A 16,649-nucleotide genomic window follows, 5' to 3' on the forward strand; every position below is an offset into this window, starting at 1 on the left:
AAAGGAAAAATAATATCACCTCCCTTGCCTCCAGGCTTGCTACAAAACATCATTATACCTCAGACAGGCGTACAGCGACCCTCACTTTATGTGAGGAACAATACAGTGACCTTTCCCTCTCCAGGATCAAAAGGTTATCTTGTAATATATAGAAGTTAACGAGGAGGGCACCACATATAGACTTTCATCAATGTTTCTACATACACAGTATCACCAATAGTAAGTACAAGACTCTCAGTTTATTTACGAAACAATATAATATTTTACCTCTTCAGGATGAAAACGTTCCCATACAAACAGATGTAAATAGAGAAGGTATTCCATCTATACCTATATTCTAAAGTACAAAATATTAATATTCCATGTGTTTAATATGTGTCACGGTGTGACTTTTAGGAAGTTACCCCTTTATTTATTTTGTCCAGCTCCGCTCTCCTTGGACCACGGTGAGAGTGGGCAACTAGTAATTATGACATATTGTACATTAGTTTAAGTTCCTTTATATTCATCATTATTTAATAAGAGTGTGTTTCTTTAGAATGTTATGTGTTGTAGGTAAGGATGTTAGTGAGTAAGGACAAAATTCTTTATATTTGTAGCATTAAGTGTGTATTTGCGGGATGATATGTTTTCCGGCCGAGGCGCTGGCAAGCTTTAAAACAAGAGGTGAAATAACCCGTCGGAAAGTGGGGAACGTGACATATGTCATTGACTTAAACAGGCAGAATCAGTACAAGACATACGTACCAGCCTCGCATACCTTTATATATAATTACCTTCAGTGAACATCGCTATCAGAAAAAAAAAAGTGTGTATTCTAACCTTCACATCACCATGAACCTTACCTCCTGAATGTATGGAAAGATAATATAAATAAAAATACTTGGATACGGAGAAGAGAGAGAGAGAGAGAGAGAGAGAGAGAGAGAGAGAGAGAGAGAGAGAGAGAGAGAGAGAGAGAGAGAGAGAGAGAGAGAGAGAAAGTTTTGATGCGGTCTTCTTCCATAATAAAAGACAGTACGAAGTGCGTAAAAGTTTACAAGTGACTGCAAGGAAAGCTGTCAAACATGCAGCAGCAGTACCTGACATATCAAATTCATACGAAAAAAAAGAAAAATAAATAATACAGAGCAAAATCATTCTGCTTGATACACGTGGCAGCTACACACACATTTTTCATTATCTTCTGAGGAAAAGACAAATTCACACGCACACTGATTCACTTTACAAAGGCATGTATAGAATGACATATTATCATCCCCGAACATCCTGAATATCAAAACTTTAGTTACTCACACTAAAACCATTCTTACGAGCGTTATGAAACTGTCAAGTAGAAATTATCAGCACAGTCACCAAACACACTGCTTAGCAATCGAATATTTCAAACATTTTACCGCTTGTACTTTAATATTCGTTCGATAAAAGCAACTACAGCTACTCAACTGATGAAACAATTAGTGTCGTGCTGCCATCTACTAATGGTCAAAAGATCAACGTTCAACAAATGGATGCAGTGCACAAAAAATCTTGGAATTACATAGGAAACACAAGTGTATTCTAAAACATATATTGGTGGTGTTCTATTGTAAGGGAATCTGCTAAATACCTACAGGTAAACAACGTAGACAGAACTGGAGAGATTATAACATGGTTCCCCGTCTCTCTCTCTCTCTCTCTCTCTCTCTCTCTCTCTCTCTCCCACAGCGGCAGTTCCAGAAGTCATTACCAAGGGCGACACGCGGCAGTGAGGCAGGTGAGGTGTGCGTCGTAATCTTATCTTAATTATTCTCACCTTCATGACATCTTGCCTGAAGCGTTTTCTTTTTTTTTTTCATTTTCTTTTTTTGACCTCGTGATTTTCTTTCGAGATCTTTGGTTTTCTTGTTTTCAGTAACTCTCCCGCCGCGTGTTTATCTGTATCTTTCTAAAAACAATAATTCAATTATTTCCTTTTTTATAATTAATAAATGCCATTATCATATCGCTCTGGTATGTAGATAAAGAGAAATATTATCATTATCATTAGAATAATTTCCTGAATATAGAACGCGTTGCATTTCAATATAAATATTCAATGATTATCATGTTTTTTCTTACTTTTCTAAAACCTTTATAAATGAAAAATATCCTACATATAGATGTATTTTTTTACATTATTTTTTTATCTATGTCATTCTTTGTGTGTGTGTGTGTGTGTGTGTGTGTGTGTGTGTGTGTGTGTGTGTGTGTGTGTGTGTGTGTGTGTGCGAGAGTGCGTGCGTGCGTAACTGATATACACTGAAGTTATATCAACAAACAAAAATACAGAAAAACAAAGGAAACAAATAAAAACGCACAAAACCAAACGTGGACAACGAAAATTAAAACAGAGGGGAGAGAGAGAGAGAGAGAGAGAGAGAGAGAGAGAGAGAGAGAGAGAGAGAGAGATTCCCACGCTCGTCAATAGCAGAGTTAACATTCCAACATCGTTCCTCGTGTTCGTAAACTTTTTTTAGAGGGAGAGGACGGCATAGTGTAAGGGGGGGTGGGGGTAACTGAAGGAGAGGGACATGAAGAGGGGGGAGGGGGTGTACTCTGACTTTTGTCACTCACTTCCCCGCTGGCGATCAATTGGATTTGGTGATTGGCGATACGAACGCCTATATTTTTTAATCTCTCTCTCTCTCTCTCTCTCTCTCTCTCTCTCTCTCTCTCTCTGAACATTGCAACCCATCGTTTCGTCCCATCTTTTCTCTTCCGCTTTTCGAAAAATATAGTTATTTCAGCTTTACAATTTCACGAATAAGAAGGGAAACAAAAGCGTGGAATAAAACACAAACTTAAAAGAAAAAAGATAATGTTCATGTTAATGGGGGTTACTTTTACCCCATCAAATGAAAGAAGAACATACGTACGAAACAAAGAAACAAACACACACACACACACACACACACACACACACACACACACATTAAAAGATAAGGGACACGGAAATGGATCTTTTAATTTGAGACACTATAAGAATAAAACCATTTATACGACAATCATAAAAAAAAAAAAACACATTTATCTAAAAGATATTCACAAGACAATCAGCATATTCGGATGGCAAACAAAATATTCACATTACTATCGAGATATTCCTATGTTAATCAAGATATTCACATAGTAATGAAGACATCTGCATGGTAATGAAGATACTCACATAATAACGAAAACATTTCCACAGTTATCAATAATTTTCTAGTAATAATCAAATCATTAGGTTAACCAGAGAGAGAGAGAGAGAGAGAGAGAGAGAGAGAGAGAGAGAGAGAGAGAGAGAGAGAGAGAGAGAGAGAGAGAGAGAGAGAGAAGATATTAAGCATCTTATCAATACAAATGGTGACGTTGCGAATGAGAGAAACAAGAAAAGATAAAAAGGAAACATAGGAATGATAGGGGGAAGGGGAAGCGACACAAGGCGCTCCACTCCCCCCTCCCTGTGTTCATCCAGCCAGCATGCCCTTTAAAAGCCAAAGGTCATTTTAATCAGGTATGCATTTAAATGGAAATTCCACGTTTTCCATTCCATTCGATATCAACATTAAAAAAAGAGGAAGAGAAAATAATACAGACAAATAAAATCGGAATAACAATTATGTAAGTAATGAAAATAAGGCAGGGACATTTTCCTCTCTCTCTCTCTCTCTCTCTCTCTCTCTCTCTCTCTCTCTCTCTCTCTCTAAAGCCATGAATAGTCAGAGTAACACAACACCCCAGGAGGACTTGCCTATAATTTCCTATTACGGTGTCTCCTCCTCCTCCTCCTCCTCCTCCTCCTCCATTATATATGGAAGGAATGGGAATAGCTCAGGAATAGGTTAGGCGAGTCCCTTCCCTACACACACACACACACACACACGCACTCTCTCTCTCTCTCTCTCTCTCTCTCTCTCTCTCTCACCATGCTTTCGTAGCTCATTTTCTCTCCACCTACTTTCTATTTCTCCATGTCCTTCATTCTTTCTTTCTACTCCTCTTTTTTTTTCTTTAATCGTTTCCTTCCTCTTTCTCGCTCTCCTTTATTTTGATCTTCTCTTTGTCACTCATTATCCTATCTCCTTTTATCTCCCTTTCCTCTAGACTTCTTTGTATTTATCTCCCTCCATTCTTGTTCTCTCTTTCTGTCCCGTCTCCCTATTTTTCTCTCTTTCTTTCTCGCTAATAGCTCCCTAACCTCTCTCTCTCTCTCTCTCTCTCTCTCTCTCTCTCTCTCTCTCCTTGGCATCTCCTCAGGACATTTCCATAAGGACTCAAAGCACCTCCTACCAACCTCCTACATAATCTTCTTTGGTGTCGAGTCCCAGAGATCCTTCCCATCGCTGACAGACCAAGAGTACCGTTCCTCTTTCTCTTCCTCTTAGTCCCTATTTCCCTCGCTTTACTCCTTCCCTAATCGAGTTCATCCCTTTTCGTGTTTCCTGATTTTTCTTTTTTGTTTGTCTTTTGCCTTTATTATTTTATTGTTTTTTTTTTATTTGTATTGATAATGTTTGTTCTTTCTTTTTTCTGTTCTCTCTCTCTCTCTCTCTCTCTCTCTCTCTCTCTCTCTCTCTCTCTCTGCCAGAGTTTAGTGTTTCCTCTTTTTTTTTCAATTTCAGATATTTCTTCCTGCACTATTCTTATCATTATCGTCTCTTATCTGCATTTATCGCCATGACCTCTCTCTCTCTCTCTCTCTCTCTCTCTCTCTCTCTCTCTCTCTCTCTCTCTCTCTCTCTTTGTGACTGTTTCATTTTCACCATCCATTTGCATAATCAGCATGTCAGTTTTAACAGAGGAGAAAGTGAAATCCTACCCCAAGAAAAAAAAAATGTTTGAAGAGAATGAAAATGAAAAAAAGGATAAAGAGAAAAAGAAATCTATAGAAGTATCTGCTTCTGGAACAAATTATTATTATTATTATTATTACTATTATTATTATTATTATTACCATTACTATTATTTTTATCGTGGTTTTCAGCAATATCTTTCTTATAAATTTTCTTACATTACCTTCCTTTATTTATTTATTATTTTTTTTAATCCTCTCCTCTTCAATCTCTGATATTCTTACAGTCCGGATTTAATTTCATTTTCCTTTCCTGCATTATCCTCTTTCTTCTTATCTCTCTCTCTCTCTCTCTCTCTCTCTCTCTCTCTCTCTCTCTCTCTCTCTCTCTCTCTGTGTGTGTGTGTGTGTGTGTGTGTGTGTGTGTGTGTGTGTGTGTGTGTGTGTGTGTGTGTGTGTGTGTGTGTGTGTGTGTGTGTGTGTGTGTGTGTGTGTGTGTGTGTGTGTGTGTGTATTAACCAGGTTTCCTAATAATAATCAGGTTTAGGGATATGCCACAGCCACACATGAAGCACGCCTCTGTCTGGACGCATTATTGTGTTTAGAAACTCATCCCCCATTCTCCTCTGTATTTATGTTTGCTCTCTGTATGGCTCCTTGTCTGTCTATTCTTGTCTGATGTGGTTCTGTATTTGTCTCTCGTTATGATGTTGTTTGTTAGTGTATTTGGTTGTGTGAGAGTATGTGTTTGTGTTTTTTTTTTTTGGTGTTCTATTATTTTTTTTCTTTTTATTTCTATGTATGTTGTTTTGATTATTGTTGGCATTGTTTTGGATCTATATGCAAGTGCTTTGATTTATGAGTTTATTTCCATGTGTTTGTTCAATAGTCTATGTTTTGTTTAATTGGTTATATTTATTGTTTTAACCTTATTTTTCCTTCCCTTTATGATACTTTTTTTTTCTCCTATCTGTTTTGTTTCTATTAATTAGTATATATTTATTGTTTATATACTACTTCCTTGCGCCGCTAATGGGCGGAAACTGAACAGCGCTTCCCATACTCTTCAAGTGAACCTACAGGCGCTATAGACCATAACAAAAAAAAAAAAAAAAAAAATCATCTTATACTCATATCTTTCTCAAGCTTTTCATCCTTTTTTTTTGTAAGCACACCATTATTAATTGACTTACTGCTCCTTATTTAATCCAATCTCCTTTTTCAATTTTGTCTTTATATTTTATGTTGCATTTTTCCTTTGGTATGTGCTCTCTCTCTCTCTCTCTCTCTCTCTCTCTCTCTCTCTCTCATGCATGTTGGGAAAGTTAGAGGGCAGGAATTGTATCGACATATTTCCCTTGTGCCAAATCTTGAGAAGCCCTATAAAGTCTCTCGTTATACATTTCATAATACATCTGAGGTCCTATTGAAGCTTTGGCCTATTGAACCTTATAATATTATGTAACATGTTGCTCATTATCATAAGATGTTTATGATTAAAGGAGAGAGAAAAAAACAACTATGTGGTCAATTAATATATGAAGCAAAATTCCCAAAAATAAAATATATACCAATCTCTCTCTCTCTCTCTCTCTCTCTCTCTCTCTCTCTCTCTCTCTCTCTTCCACCGGGCGCCTCACTCTCCCCACATTACCATGCACCACACACAGCTCCCTCGACGGCTCTTGGAAGGCTATTCATCCGCCCAACCTCGACGAGTCTAATGCAACGGCGGAACACTGCGGCGTCTCCAGACAACTCCACTCTTCCCTCGACACTCCGCTGCTTCTCCTCGTGCCCGCCAGAATACATGGTGCCGGAAAAAAAACAAAAAAGGGATGGAGTTTTCTCGAGATTCCTTCGTCATTTTATATTCTGAAGAGATGGCACAAGAGTAAGATGTATTATATTTACGTTTTCCTTAGTTTCCGTGTTCGTGCCATTTTTTTTTTTTTTTTTTTGGTGAATTCCCTTAATTTAAATATAATGGTTTCCGATACGCGGCACAAATCAATACTTTATCTCCGCGTTGGGTTTATAAAAGTATTCCCTTCTTATTTCCCTCCCCGATATCAGGGTATAAAGTCTGAATGCTCCGTAACGGCTTTATGGCGGGGAATCTTCAAGCACCGCCAGTTTGCTATTGACCATTGAGCTGCTAATAATAAGCGGCCTTACTCAGACAGGTAATTTTGGGTAAAGACTCACGCATTTATCCTGCATGCACCGTAACTCTTCGCAGCGAGATCATTTGCTCAGCTTCGGCGGACAACGCGAGGCTGTAAAACAAAACAAAGGGAGGAAGGCGAGGCAGCGGAGGCCACACAGCACCAGCAGAAACACCAGCAACAGCTACACCGCGGCGCAAAACACACAGCTCACTAAGGCACAGCACACACAAGACACTGCACAGCGTAAACTCCCTCACGCTAACGCTGGACCTTTTTCCTCTCGCTCAGTACGGTGGTATATTTTCAACGCCGCTTAATTAGCCCCACGGATTACGCAGCTCCGTGTTTGCTGTTGGATGACTGTGTACAAAGGATTTATGAATGTAGAACAGCACCAGTACCCTCTTCCTCCTCCTCCTCCTCCTCCGCCTCCTCCTCCTTCTCCTTCTCCTCCTACTCCTCTTCCTCCTCCTCCTCCTCCTCCTCCTCCTCCTCCTCCTCCTCCTCCTCCTCCTCCTCCTCCTCCTCCTTCTCCTCATCCTCTTCCTTCTCCTCCTCCCTCCGTCCTGCCTGGCCCCAACTGAGCTCACCCGCGGGCCAAGTAGCGCCGCAGTCACTATGTCGAGGGTAAATTTTCGGTCGAGAGAATAATTTTTTGGGGTGAAAGTTGGAATTTTACTTTTATTATTATTTCAGTTTGAGCTTGTTTTTAGGTTTTTGTTTATCCATTTTGTGTTTGGTTATTATTGCTGTAACTCGTTATATTTTTGCTTGGTAATTATTGTTGTTGAGTTTGACTGGTCTTTTTTATTTCGCTAGTGTGTGTGTGTGTGTGTGTGTGTGTGTGTGTGTGTGTGTGTGTGTGTGTGTGTGTGTGTGTGTGTGTGTGTGTGTGTGTGTGTGTGTGTGTGTGTGTGTGTGTGTGACTTTTACGTTCAGGTAGCAAGTCGTATACTCCTCTGTAAATGATATAATGATGGATATTCATTTTTCATACTATTGTTTGGTGTATGAATATCCCTATTTATTTACATATATGCCTCTCTCTCTCTCTCTCTCTCTCTCTCTCTCTCTCTCTCTCTCTCTCTCTCTCTCGGCAGTGCAGTGTGTGTGTGTGTGTGTGTGTGTGTGTGTGTGTGTGTGTGTGTGTGTGTGTGTGTGTGTGTGTGTGTGTGTGTGTGTGTGTGTGTGTGTGTGTGTGTGTGTGTGTGTGTGTTTAATGACCACGGCTCCCCTCCTCTGCTCACCCTTTCCTCACCCTTCCCTCACCCTGCCTCATCCTGCCTCACTCTGCCTCACCCAGCCATCGCCACGACACCCCAGCGCCGCGTCCTGCCCACAGCAACCCTTAACACTGACAACGTACTCGCCCCGCCAAACTTCTGGCGGTGGCTCCTTCTTTCCCAAATCCCTTGATAACGCCAGCCTCTAGATCGCCGCGCCCAATGAGCACTGTAGGAATTTCGCTAATGCCGTCATAATCTCTTATAAATGCTCATATACCCAAGAAGGTAAGTGTTATTATTGTATTGAGGTCTGTAGGGACTGTGCAAATGCTCTCATAATCGGCCATAACGCTCACGCACTCGAATATTTCTCAGACAAGGCTTAACGCTCCCCTCAGGACTCCAGAACTGGATAGCGGGGAAGATTTTAGTGAGTTTCTCCCAGCAGTGAAGAGTCCTGGAGTGTTGGCAAGATCGCGGTATCCCTCGCGATAAACAGGGAGAGGCAGCCGTAATGTCACCGTAATAAACCGAGCAGTTTCTTAGACGTGATGAGCGCACACTTGCATTTGCACAAGTATCTCCAGCAGAAGCCAATTCCACATCGCCCTTGAATAAACAATGAGAAGACCCAGTATTAAAAAAAAAAAAATGTAAGTGTGCGTGTGTCTGTGTGTGTGTGTGTGTGTGTGTGCTTGGGTTTTTGTGTTTATGTACGTACATGCGCGTGTATATGAGCGCAAAAGTTAGAGAAACTGAAAAGTCGAATATAAAAAGAAAAGGGTGAAAAGCATGAAGACTTAAGCATTGGGAGTAAATGAGACAAAGACGTGTAACACGGTACTCAAAAATAACACACTAAAAGGAACATGAAAAAGAAACAGGACGAGGCTTTCAGCTCCCCCTTAAAGTAAAAATAAATTAAAAACAAGAAACGAAATATGATACGTAGACTCTGCTGAAGGAAGAGGAGGAGGAGGAGGACGAGGAGGAGGAGGACAGGGAGAAGGAGTAAGAGGAGGAGGAAAGGAGGAGGCGAGGAGGCGTTGGGTTGAGCCGGATTGAAAAGAAATACAAGGAATGGCAACGACGAGAAGAGGCTTAAGAGGAGAGAGCAAAGCTAAACAAAGAAAAAAAAAATAAGAAGAAGAAGAAGATGATGATGATGATGATGAAGAAGAGAAAGAAGATGATGAAGAAGAAGAAGAAGAAGAAGAAGAAGAAGAAGAAGAAGAAGAAGAAGAAGAAGAAGAAGAAGAAGAAGAAGAAGAAGAAGAAGAAGAAGAAGAAGAAGAAGAAGAAGAAGAAGAAGAAGAAGAAGAAGAAGAAGAAGAAGAAGAAGAAGAAGAAGAAGAAGAAGAAGAAGAAAAAGAAGAAAAAGAAGTAGGAAAAAAGAAAAAGAAGCATAAAACACAAAAAACAATCAACAAAAACAAAGTCATGAGACGTAAAAAAACAACACAATACAAGGACGGAAGAGTGGAGTAAGAAAACGAGAAAGAGAACTAGTCTATGATCTAGAAGACAGAATGGGAAGAGGGGAAGGTAATGAGGTGAAGCAAGGGAGACGTAAAAGTAACTGCATTTGGCTAGGTTGAGAGTGTGTGTGTGTGTGTGTGTGTGTGTGTGTGTGTGTGTGTGTGTGTGTGTGTGTGTGTGTGTGTGTGTGTGTGTGTGTGTGTGTGTGTGTGTGTGTGTGTGTGTGTGTGTGTGTGTGTGTGTGTGAGAGAGCTGTCTTCTAGGGGACTGAGGACGGAGAGGCTGCACAATGGAGCGTGATAGACCCCTGGTTTGATCCACCCCGAGGGACACCACGCTAAAAACATCCCACCACGACTCTTCTACCTCTCCGCCTCAGCCGCTGCTACAGAACTTCTCTCCGTCAATACATTTTAAACGAGGGAGATAAAGAGACACAAGAAAACTCTCCTGTATATACCAGTTCAATTTTTTTTTTTTATTCTTGCAGTGAAAATGATGATGTTGAAAGCATTATGTATTTGTTGTTGTTGAAGTTGTTGTTGTTGTTGTTATTGTTGTTGAGATCGTTATGGATATATAGCCAATGCGTTAGAATTGTATTTATTCCCTATTGTTTTTTTCTTTTCAATTTTGTCATGCTTAATTTTTTTTTGTTAATTTATCTATTTATTTATTCTTTTTCTGTTTATAATTGTGTGTGTGTGTGTGTGTGTGTGTGTGTGTGTGTGTGTGTGTGTGTGTGTGTGTGTGTGTGTGTGTGTGTGTGTGTGTGTGTGTGTGTGTGTGTGTGTGTGTGTGTGTCGCAAGCTGGCAGTATTTATGTCTGTTTGGCTAGCTGACTGTTTGTGTTTGTCTCCTGCATGTCTGCATGTCTGTCTCTCTCTCTCTCTCTCTCTCTCTCTCTCTCTCTCTCTCTCTCTCTCTCTCTCTCTCTCTCTTTGTTCCTAGCATTTATTTCAGAAAAGCATTGCATCTTTCCTCAGAATCTCGCATTTACAACCGGAAAAATCGCAGACTTTTCCCCCTCCCACATTCTTACATTTCCCCTTTACATGAATATTATCGTTGTTTCCTTTGATGTTTCTTTCCCAACCCAGCCGCCACCACCACGGGAAGGTGCTCATGATGCGAACGAGGCTTCTTTTGTTATCACCTCTTTGCCATTCCCTCCATTCATCTTGAAATAATTCGCCTTATCACCGGAAATTTCCCTCATATCCCTAAGGCCGCTCGTCCCGCACTGCAACACGGGACTTTCAGCCTCAGCATCGCATCTTTTTCCGACCTTTTTCCACCCACGAGCGTCTCTATCACTTCACTTTTAACTGGCTTTAATTTATCGTGTCCATTCACCGCCTTGTTGCTGTCCACGAGTCTTTCCACTTGGTCCTGGGAAAGGCTGGCGAAATCCATGCGAGTTTTTCCAAGATCCACCTATGAGACGCACGGCTTCACGAAAGTCAAGTCACCTATTGTGGGATTTTTAGAAGGTTCCGCTGATGCTTAATATGCATGCTGAGAGGAAGAAGTGGAGAAGCAGAGGTGAGACAAGAATGTAGGTGAGGCGTGGAAAGAGAGAGGAGAGGTGAGGAAAGGAGAGCAAAGAAGAGGTGAGGAAAGGAGAGGAGAGGAGACGAGAGAAGAGGAAAGGAGTGGATTGGAAAGGAGAGGAGAGGAGATGAGGGAAGTGGAGAGGAGAAAGAGGATAAAAGGAAAGGAAAGAAGAGGGGAGATGAGGACAGAAGAGGAGAAAAGAGGAGAGGAGAAGAAATGAGAGGAGATATGAAAGGGTAGAAGGCAATAGAAGAACAGGGAACAGAAGACAAGAAAATAAATAGAGGAATAATATCAAAAAGACGAAAAAGAGAAAGAGAAGGGATACAAAAAAAAAAAAAAGAAAACATGAAGATTAATATGAACGAAAAGGAAATAAAAAAAACAATGAAATAAAAACGTGATGAGAATTCCAACAATGATGATTATAATAACAACAACAATAATAATGATAATAGTAATAACAAAATAATAATAATAATAATAATAATAATAATAATAATAATAATAATAATAATAATAAAAAAAATAATAATAATAAGAAGAAGAAGAAAAAGCCTCACCCTCAACTGAGTTCAAACTTCAAAGATCAAATCATGTTTTTAAGATCAATTAAATTCAAAGCACTACATTATAAAGCAGAGTAAGACATTCCGTACCCATTATCCTCTTCCTAGAAAAATAGTAGTGTTTCATTACAAGATATAATACGCAGAAGTCTAAATATATCTCCGGCTTTAGTGTGAGCCAGAACTTAAGAAAAGAAAACGCAACGCGATGAATGCAAGGGAACAGAGAACACTAGACGAGAGACAAAAAGAAGAAGAAAAAAGTTACACAGCCTGGAAAACAAATGAAAGTGGATATTAAAGACAACACACGCATACACACAAACAAACACTCACACTCACACACACACACACACACACACACACACACACACACACACACACACACACATGCATTTGGAAGGACAAAGACATCGTGAATATTATTGTAGTAAGGAAAACACAGTCAGGAAGAAAAAAAAACATGTAAAATAAAACTAAAGAAAAACTATGAATAAAATGTTATGATATGAAAAAAAAAAAAAGATATCTTACACGACGACAAAAAGTGCTTGTTTTCAAGGATGTCACACGCTAGTACCAAAAGAAAAACAAAAACATACCAATAAAATATGAAATAGAATAAATATACTGGAAGGAAGCTCGTAAAGAAGAAAGAAAAGAAAGAAATATAAAAAAAAAACATAAAAGAGGGAAAGACAACGTTTGTTACATGTATACCAACAAAAAAATGCAATAAAACAAATACACTGGAACAAAACGTATAAAAACATCAAGGCATAAGAGGGAACACTAAAAAAAAAAAAAAAAGTTAATATTTAAATAAGTACCTGGAGAAGCAAACGGCAGATGAGACAAAAAAAAAAAAAAAAAAAAAAAAAAAAAAAAAAAAAGACGAGAAACAACTGAGGTAAGAAAAACACTCACTCAGTCTGGAGATCTTGAAGGCATCTGCCGTGCTTATGATGTCCACAAAGGCGTGAAGCTGAAGTCTCCTGCTTGTGGTGTTTTGATTGTGCTGCTGGATGGCGTGCAAGAAGGCGCCCTGAATCTCCCTATTATCCTGGTCGAATATGGCGCCTGCAAAACCGAAGGAAAATGTGTTAGAAGGCATCATGAAAAGGAGTCAGAAAGTGGCAGGAAAGTTTATTTGAATGCTAGAAACTTTATTTAAAATGTATCATGAGAAGGAGTTAGGATGCGTTAGAAAAAAATAAAAAAATGATGGAAATATAAAAAATAAGTTCGAATATGGTAGGAAAAGGACATAGTGTGTGTTTGGAAGATTAGTTAGAATGTTAGATCATTAGAATGTTGCAAGGTTGAAATATATCATAAAAAAAGTGAATGTATCAGGAGAGTTGGAATTAGAATGTCATTCTTAGAATATTTTGGTTAGAATGTGTTACTAAAAACTGAACTGAAGACTTGCAATTGATATGGAATTCAAAGATAGGAAAGAAAGAAAAAAACAAATGTGTTGCTAAGTGTGTGTACTTGAAAAAAAAAAATCATGGGAAGATGAGCCATATATGAAGACAAAACATGAATAAAAAGACCAAAATGAGCGAGAAATACTTTCAACACCACAATCGGAATTAAGAACAGAAGCCCTCTCAACAAAGGCTTTCAGAAACAAAAACACTTGATTTTAAGAAGCTTAAGAGAAATACAAGTGGAAATAGAACATATGAAAATTAAATGCTGAAGAACAAAGGCAAGGAGAAATCATAATATAAAAGCAAAATTATACTATGACACATCAATTGAAAAAGGAAGAATACTGAGAACACTAAATGAAAAGTGATAATGGACCACACACACAATGAAAATGAAAAAAATGGTAGGACAAGACGTCAAGAATAAAAATAAAACAATACAGTGGCACTAAATTCCTTCTCTTGCATTGTTCATTTTTATTTGCACTGGTTTAATCTTCTCTGCATTTTACGTGGCTTTGTGATTAAGAATTTCAAGCAGAATATTAGCGCTTGTGGAAAAGAATGGCAAAAAAAAAAAAAAAATAAATAAACAAATAAAATAAAACACATGGAATAAAAATTAAGGCCAAATGGATTAATAATTCCGGAGAAACCTAAATTTAATATGGAAGAAAAAAAAACAACAAATTTTACGCACTGAAAAAGGGAGACAAAAATAATAAAAGCACGATAATATAACAAAGTCTCAAGGAAATCTGGTGGGAAAATAAAATGATAAAAAAAGGAATATTAATAAAATAAGAAAAATAAATACGTATATACATAACAAAGTAAAGAAAGATTGACCTAATGAGAGCAAGAGTAAGGAAATAAGAGTGATGCATGAGAGGTGGAAGGTGAAGGAGGACGAGCATCATAATATATTAAGGGGAAAGGATGATAAAATTCACGAACATGATATATTAGGGAAGGGAAAGTTAGGTGGAAGATATGATAGGGTTAATACAATTTATCTTCTTATGAGTCCTGTCTGTCTGTCTGTCTGCCACTGTGTTTGACCTTTCCTGTTGTGTGTGTGTGTGTGTGTGTGTGTGTGTGTGTGTGTGTGTGTGTGTGTGTGTGTGTGTGTGTGTGTGTTAATTAAGGAAGAGAGGGTCCTGTGTGGATCTTATAATATGTGTTTGTTTTGTCTGTCAGCCTTTCTACTCTCTCTCTCTCTCTCTCTCTCTCTCTCTCTCTCTCTCTCTCTCTCTCTCTCTCTCTCTGTCTGTCTTACAACCTTATCAGCTAACAAAATCATAACAGCACAACAACAGAGCAAACATAAAATAACATATATGTATTCCTTCAACACTCACTATCACTGGATAAAACACGAGAACCAGCCTTTACTAACAGCCAATCAAAACAGTACCTTGGGCGATCAGGGGTGGTTTTCGCTAGGGCATATATATATATACTTTTTTTTCTTCCTCTGCTACATCTAACCTTGTATACGTATTAGTGTTTTCCTTCTTCCCCTTACCTTTCCTCATATATATTTGTCTTTCAGTCATTGTATTACTCTCTCTCTCTCTCTCTCTCTCTCTCTCTCTCTCTCTCTCTCTCTCTCTCTTTTGTTTCCTTTTACTCATCGGATTTACCTCCCACTTCCTCTCGCCCTCCTATTCCTTCTCATCTCTTTCAGACTCTCCTTCTCCTCGTTCCCCCTTCTTCTTTTGCTCCTCCTTTCCTCCTCCTCCTCCTCCTCCTCCTCCTCCTCCTCCTCCTCCTCCTCCTCCTCCTCAGTCTTCTTTCTTCAAGTTCGTGTGGAAAGATTTTGAGGATTCAGTTTTGATGGCATTTCCCGACTAAAAGGGCACATGTCTATCAATTTACATATTTTCTAGTGCTGATATATGCTCTCTCTCTTTTCTCTCTCTCTCTCTCTCTCTCTCTCTCTCTCTCTCTCTCTCTCTCTCTCTCGCTTTTCCTTTCTCCTGTTTTCCTCACCTCTTCTTTAACTCCTCTCTCCTCCTCTTCCTTCACCTCTCTCTTCTCCTTTTACTTCCACCTCCCCCTTCCACGTCTCTTTCCACCTCTCCCTTCCAGGTGCCAGAGCATTCACACTAATCCTTCCTTCTTCACTGTTATAATCTTGCCCTTGATATCTCTCGTGTGTCGTTCTTGCATCTACCCTCATCTTATCCTTTCTTTTCTTCTGGTATAAGTCTCTCTCTCTCTCTCTCTCTCTCTCTCTCTCTCTCTCTCTCTCTCTCGCAAAGGGACACTGGGAGTTAAGCTTCGTGGTTGAGCTCTCAAAGTCTTCCTTCACCTTGATTGCCTCGTAAACACACAGCTTTACTTGAGAGAGAGAGAGAGAGAGAGAGAGAGAGAGAGAGAGAGAGAGAGAGAGAGAGAGAGAGAGAGAGAGAGAGAGAGAGAGAGAGAGAGAGAGAGAGAGAGAGAGAGAGAGAGATTTGAGCAGTAACAGACTAGTTCCACTCCGCCACGTTATTACCCGAGATTAATTTAATTTCACTGAATAAAAACAAAATAAGTAGTACAAATGGCTCGTGACTGATGGTGGTGGTGGTGGTGGCGGTGGTGGTGGTGGTAACGGCGGTGGTGGTGGCAGTGAGTAGTGGTGGTGAGAGGTAAAGAATGGACAAGTGAAAAGGCGGACAGCTGGTGAAACAGATGGGTGACGGTACAAAGAAGAAATGAGGTAGTTGGAGAAAAGAAAGAAGGAGAAGGAGGAGGAGGAAGAACATAAGGAAAAACTTGAGGAGAAAAAGGGAAGAAGAAGAAGATAAAGAAGAATTGGTGGAGAAAAAGGGAAAACGATGAAGTGGAAGAAGAAAATGAAAAATTGAAAGTAGAAAGAGTAAATGGAAGAATAGACGGATGAATTAGAAGAGGAGAAGAGAAGGCAGAAGGGAAAAAGAAAGCACAAAATGGAAGAAAAAAGGGAGGATGAGGAATATAATGAACTAAATAAAAAATGAGTGGAGGACGAAATAGAAGAAGAACAGGAAGAAGAACAAATAAAAACCGAAATAGACATGAAAAGAGATGAGGAAAAGTAAGAATGAAAGAAAGAATGGGAGGAGAAAAAATAAACAAGAAGGAAGAACAAAACAAAATAGTCACTGAATAAGGAAAAAGAGGAGAAAAATTGAAAAAAAATAGATCAAGAGGAAAATAAGGAGGGAAAAATTGGTAAAGAGATGACACACACACATACACACACCTTTCCAAGAGCCCACAAAGATACACTACCCACCTTCCAACCACACACGTAACTACTACTCTTCCCAACACCGCTTCCTCTCTGATCCACCCCCCAGTCAGCCTCCTAGAGCAACACTCGCCACGTATAGCGCAATGTTGATGGACGTAAACAAACAGTAATGAAGTTAGCAATGACG

At 39.2% G+C, this 16,649-nt stretch overlaps 1 protein-coding gene across 4 annotated transcripts in view; it reads right to left on the minus strand.

Moving 5' to 3' along the window:
* Positions 1-16,649, minus strand: part of LOC123502760 (glutamate receptor 1-like) — an 815,513-nt gene that overhangs the window by 628,753 nt on the left and 170,111 nt on the right. For all 4 annotated transcript variants that reach the window (XM_045252006.1, XM_045252005.1, XM_045252004.1 and 1 more), the window contains exon 3: positions 12,725-12,877. In XM_045252006.1, coding sequence (XP_045107941.1) covers positions 12,725-12,877 — 153 coding nt within the window. The remainder of the gene's footprint in view (positions 1-12,724; positions 12,878-16,649) is intronic.

The sequence above is a fragment of the Portunus trituberculatus genome, chromosome 12 (assembly GCF_017591435.1).
Source record: "Portunus trituberculatus isolate SZX2019 chromosome 12, ASM1759143v1, whole genome shotgun sequence".
NCBI classification, from domain to species: Eukaryota; Metazoa; Arthropoda; class Malacostraca; order Decapoda; family Portunidae; genus Portunus; species Portunus trituberculatus.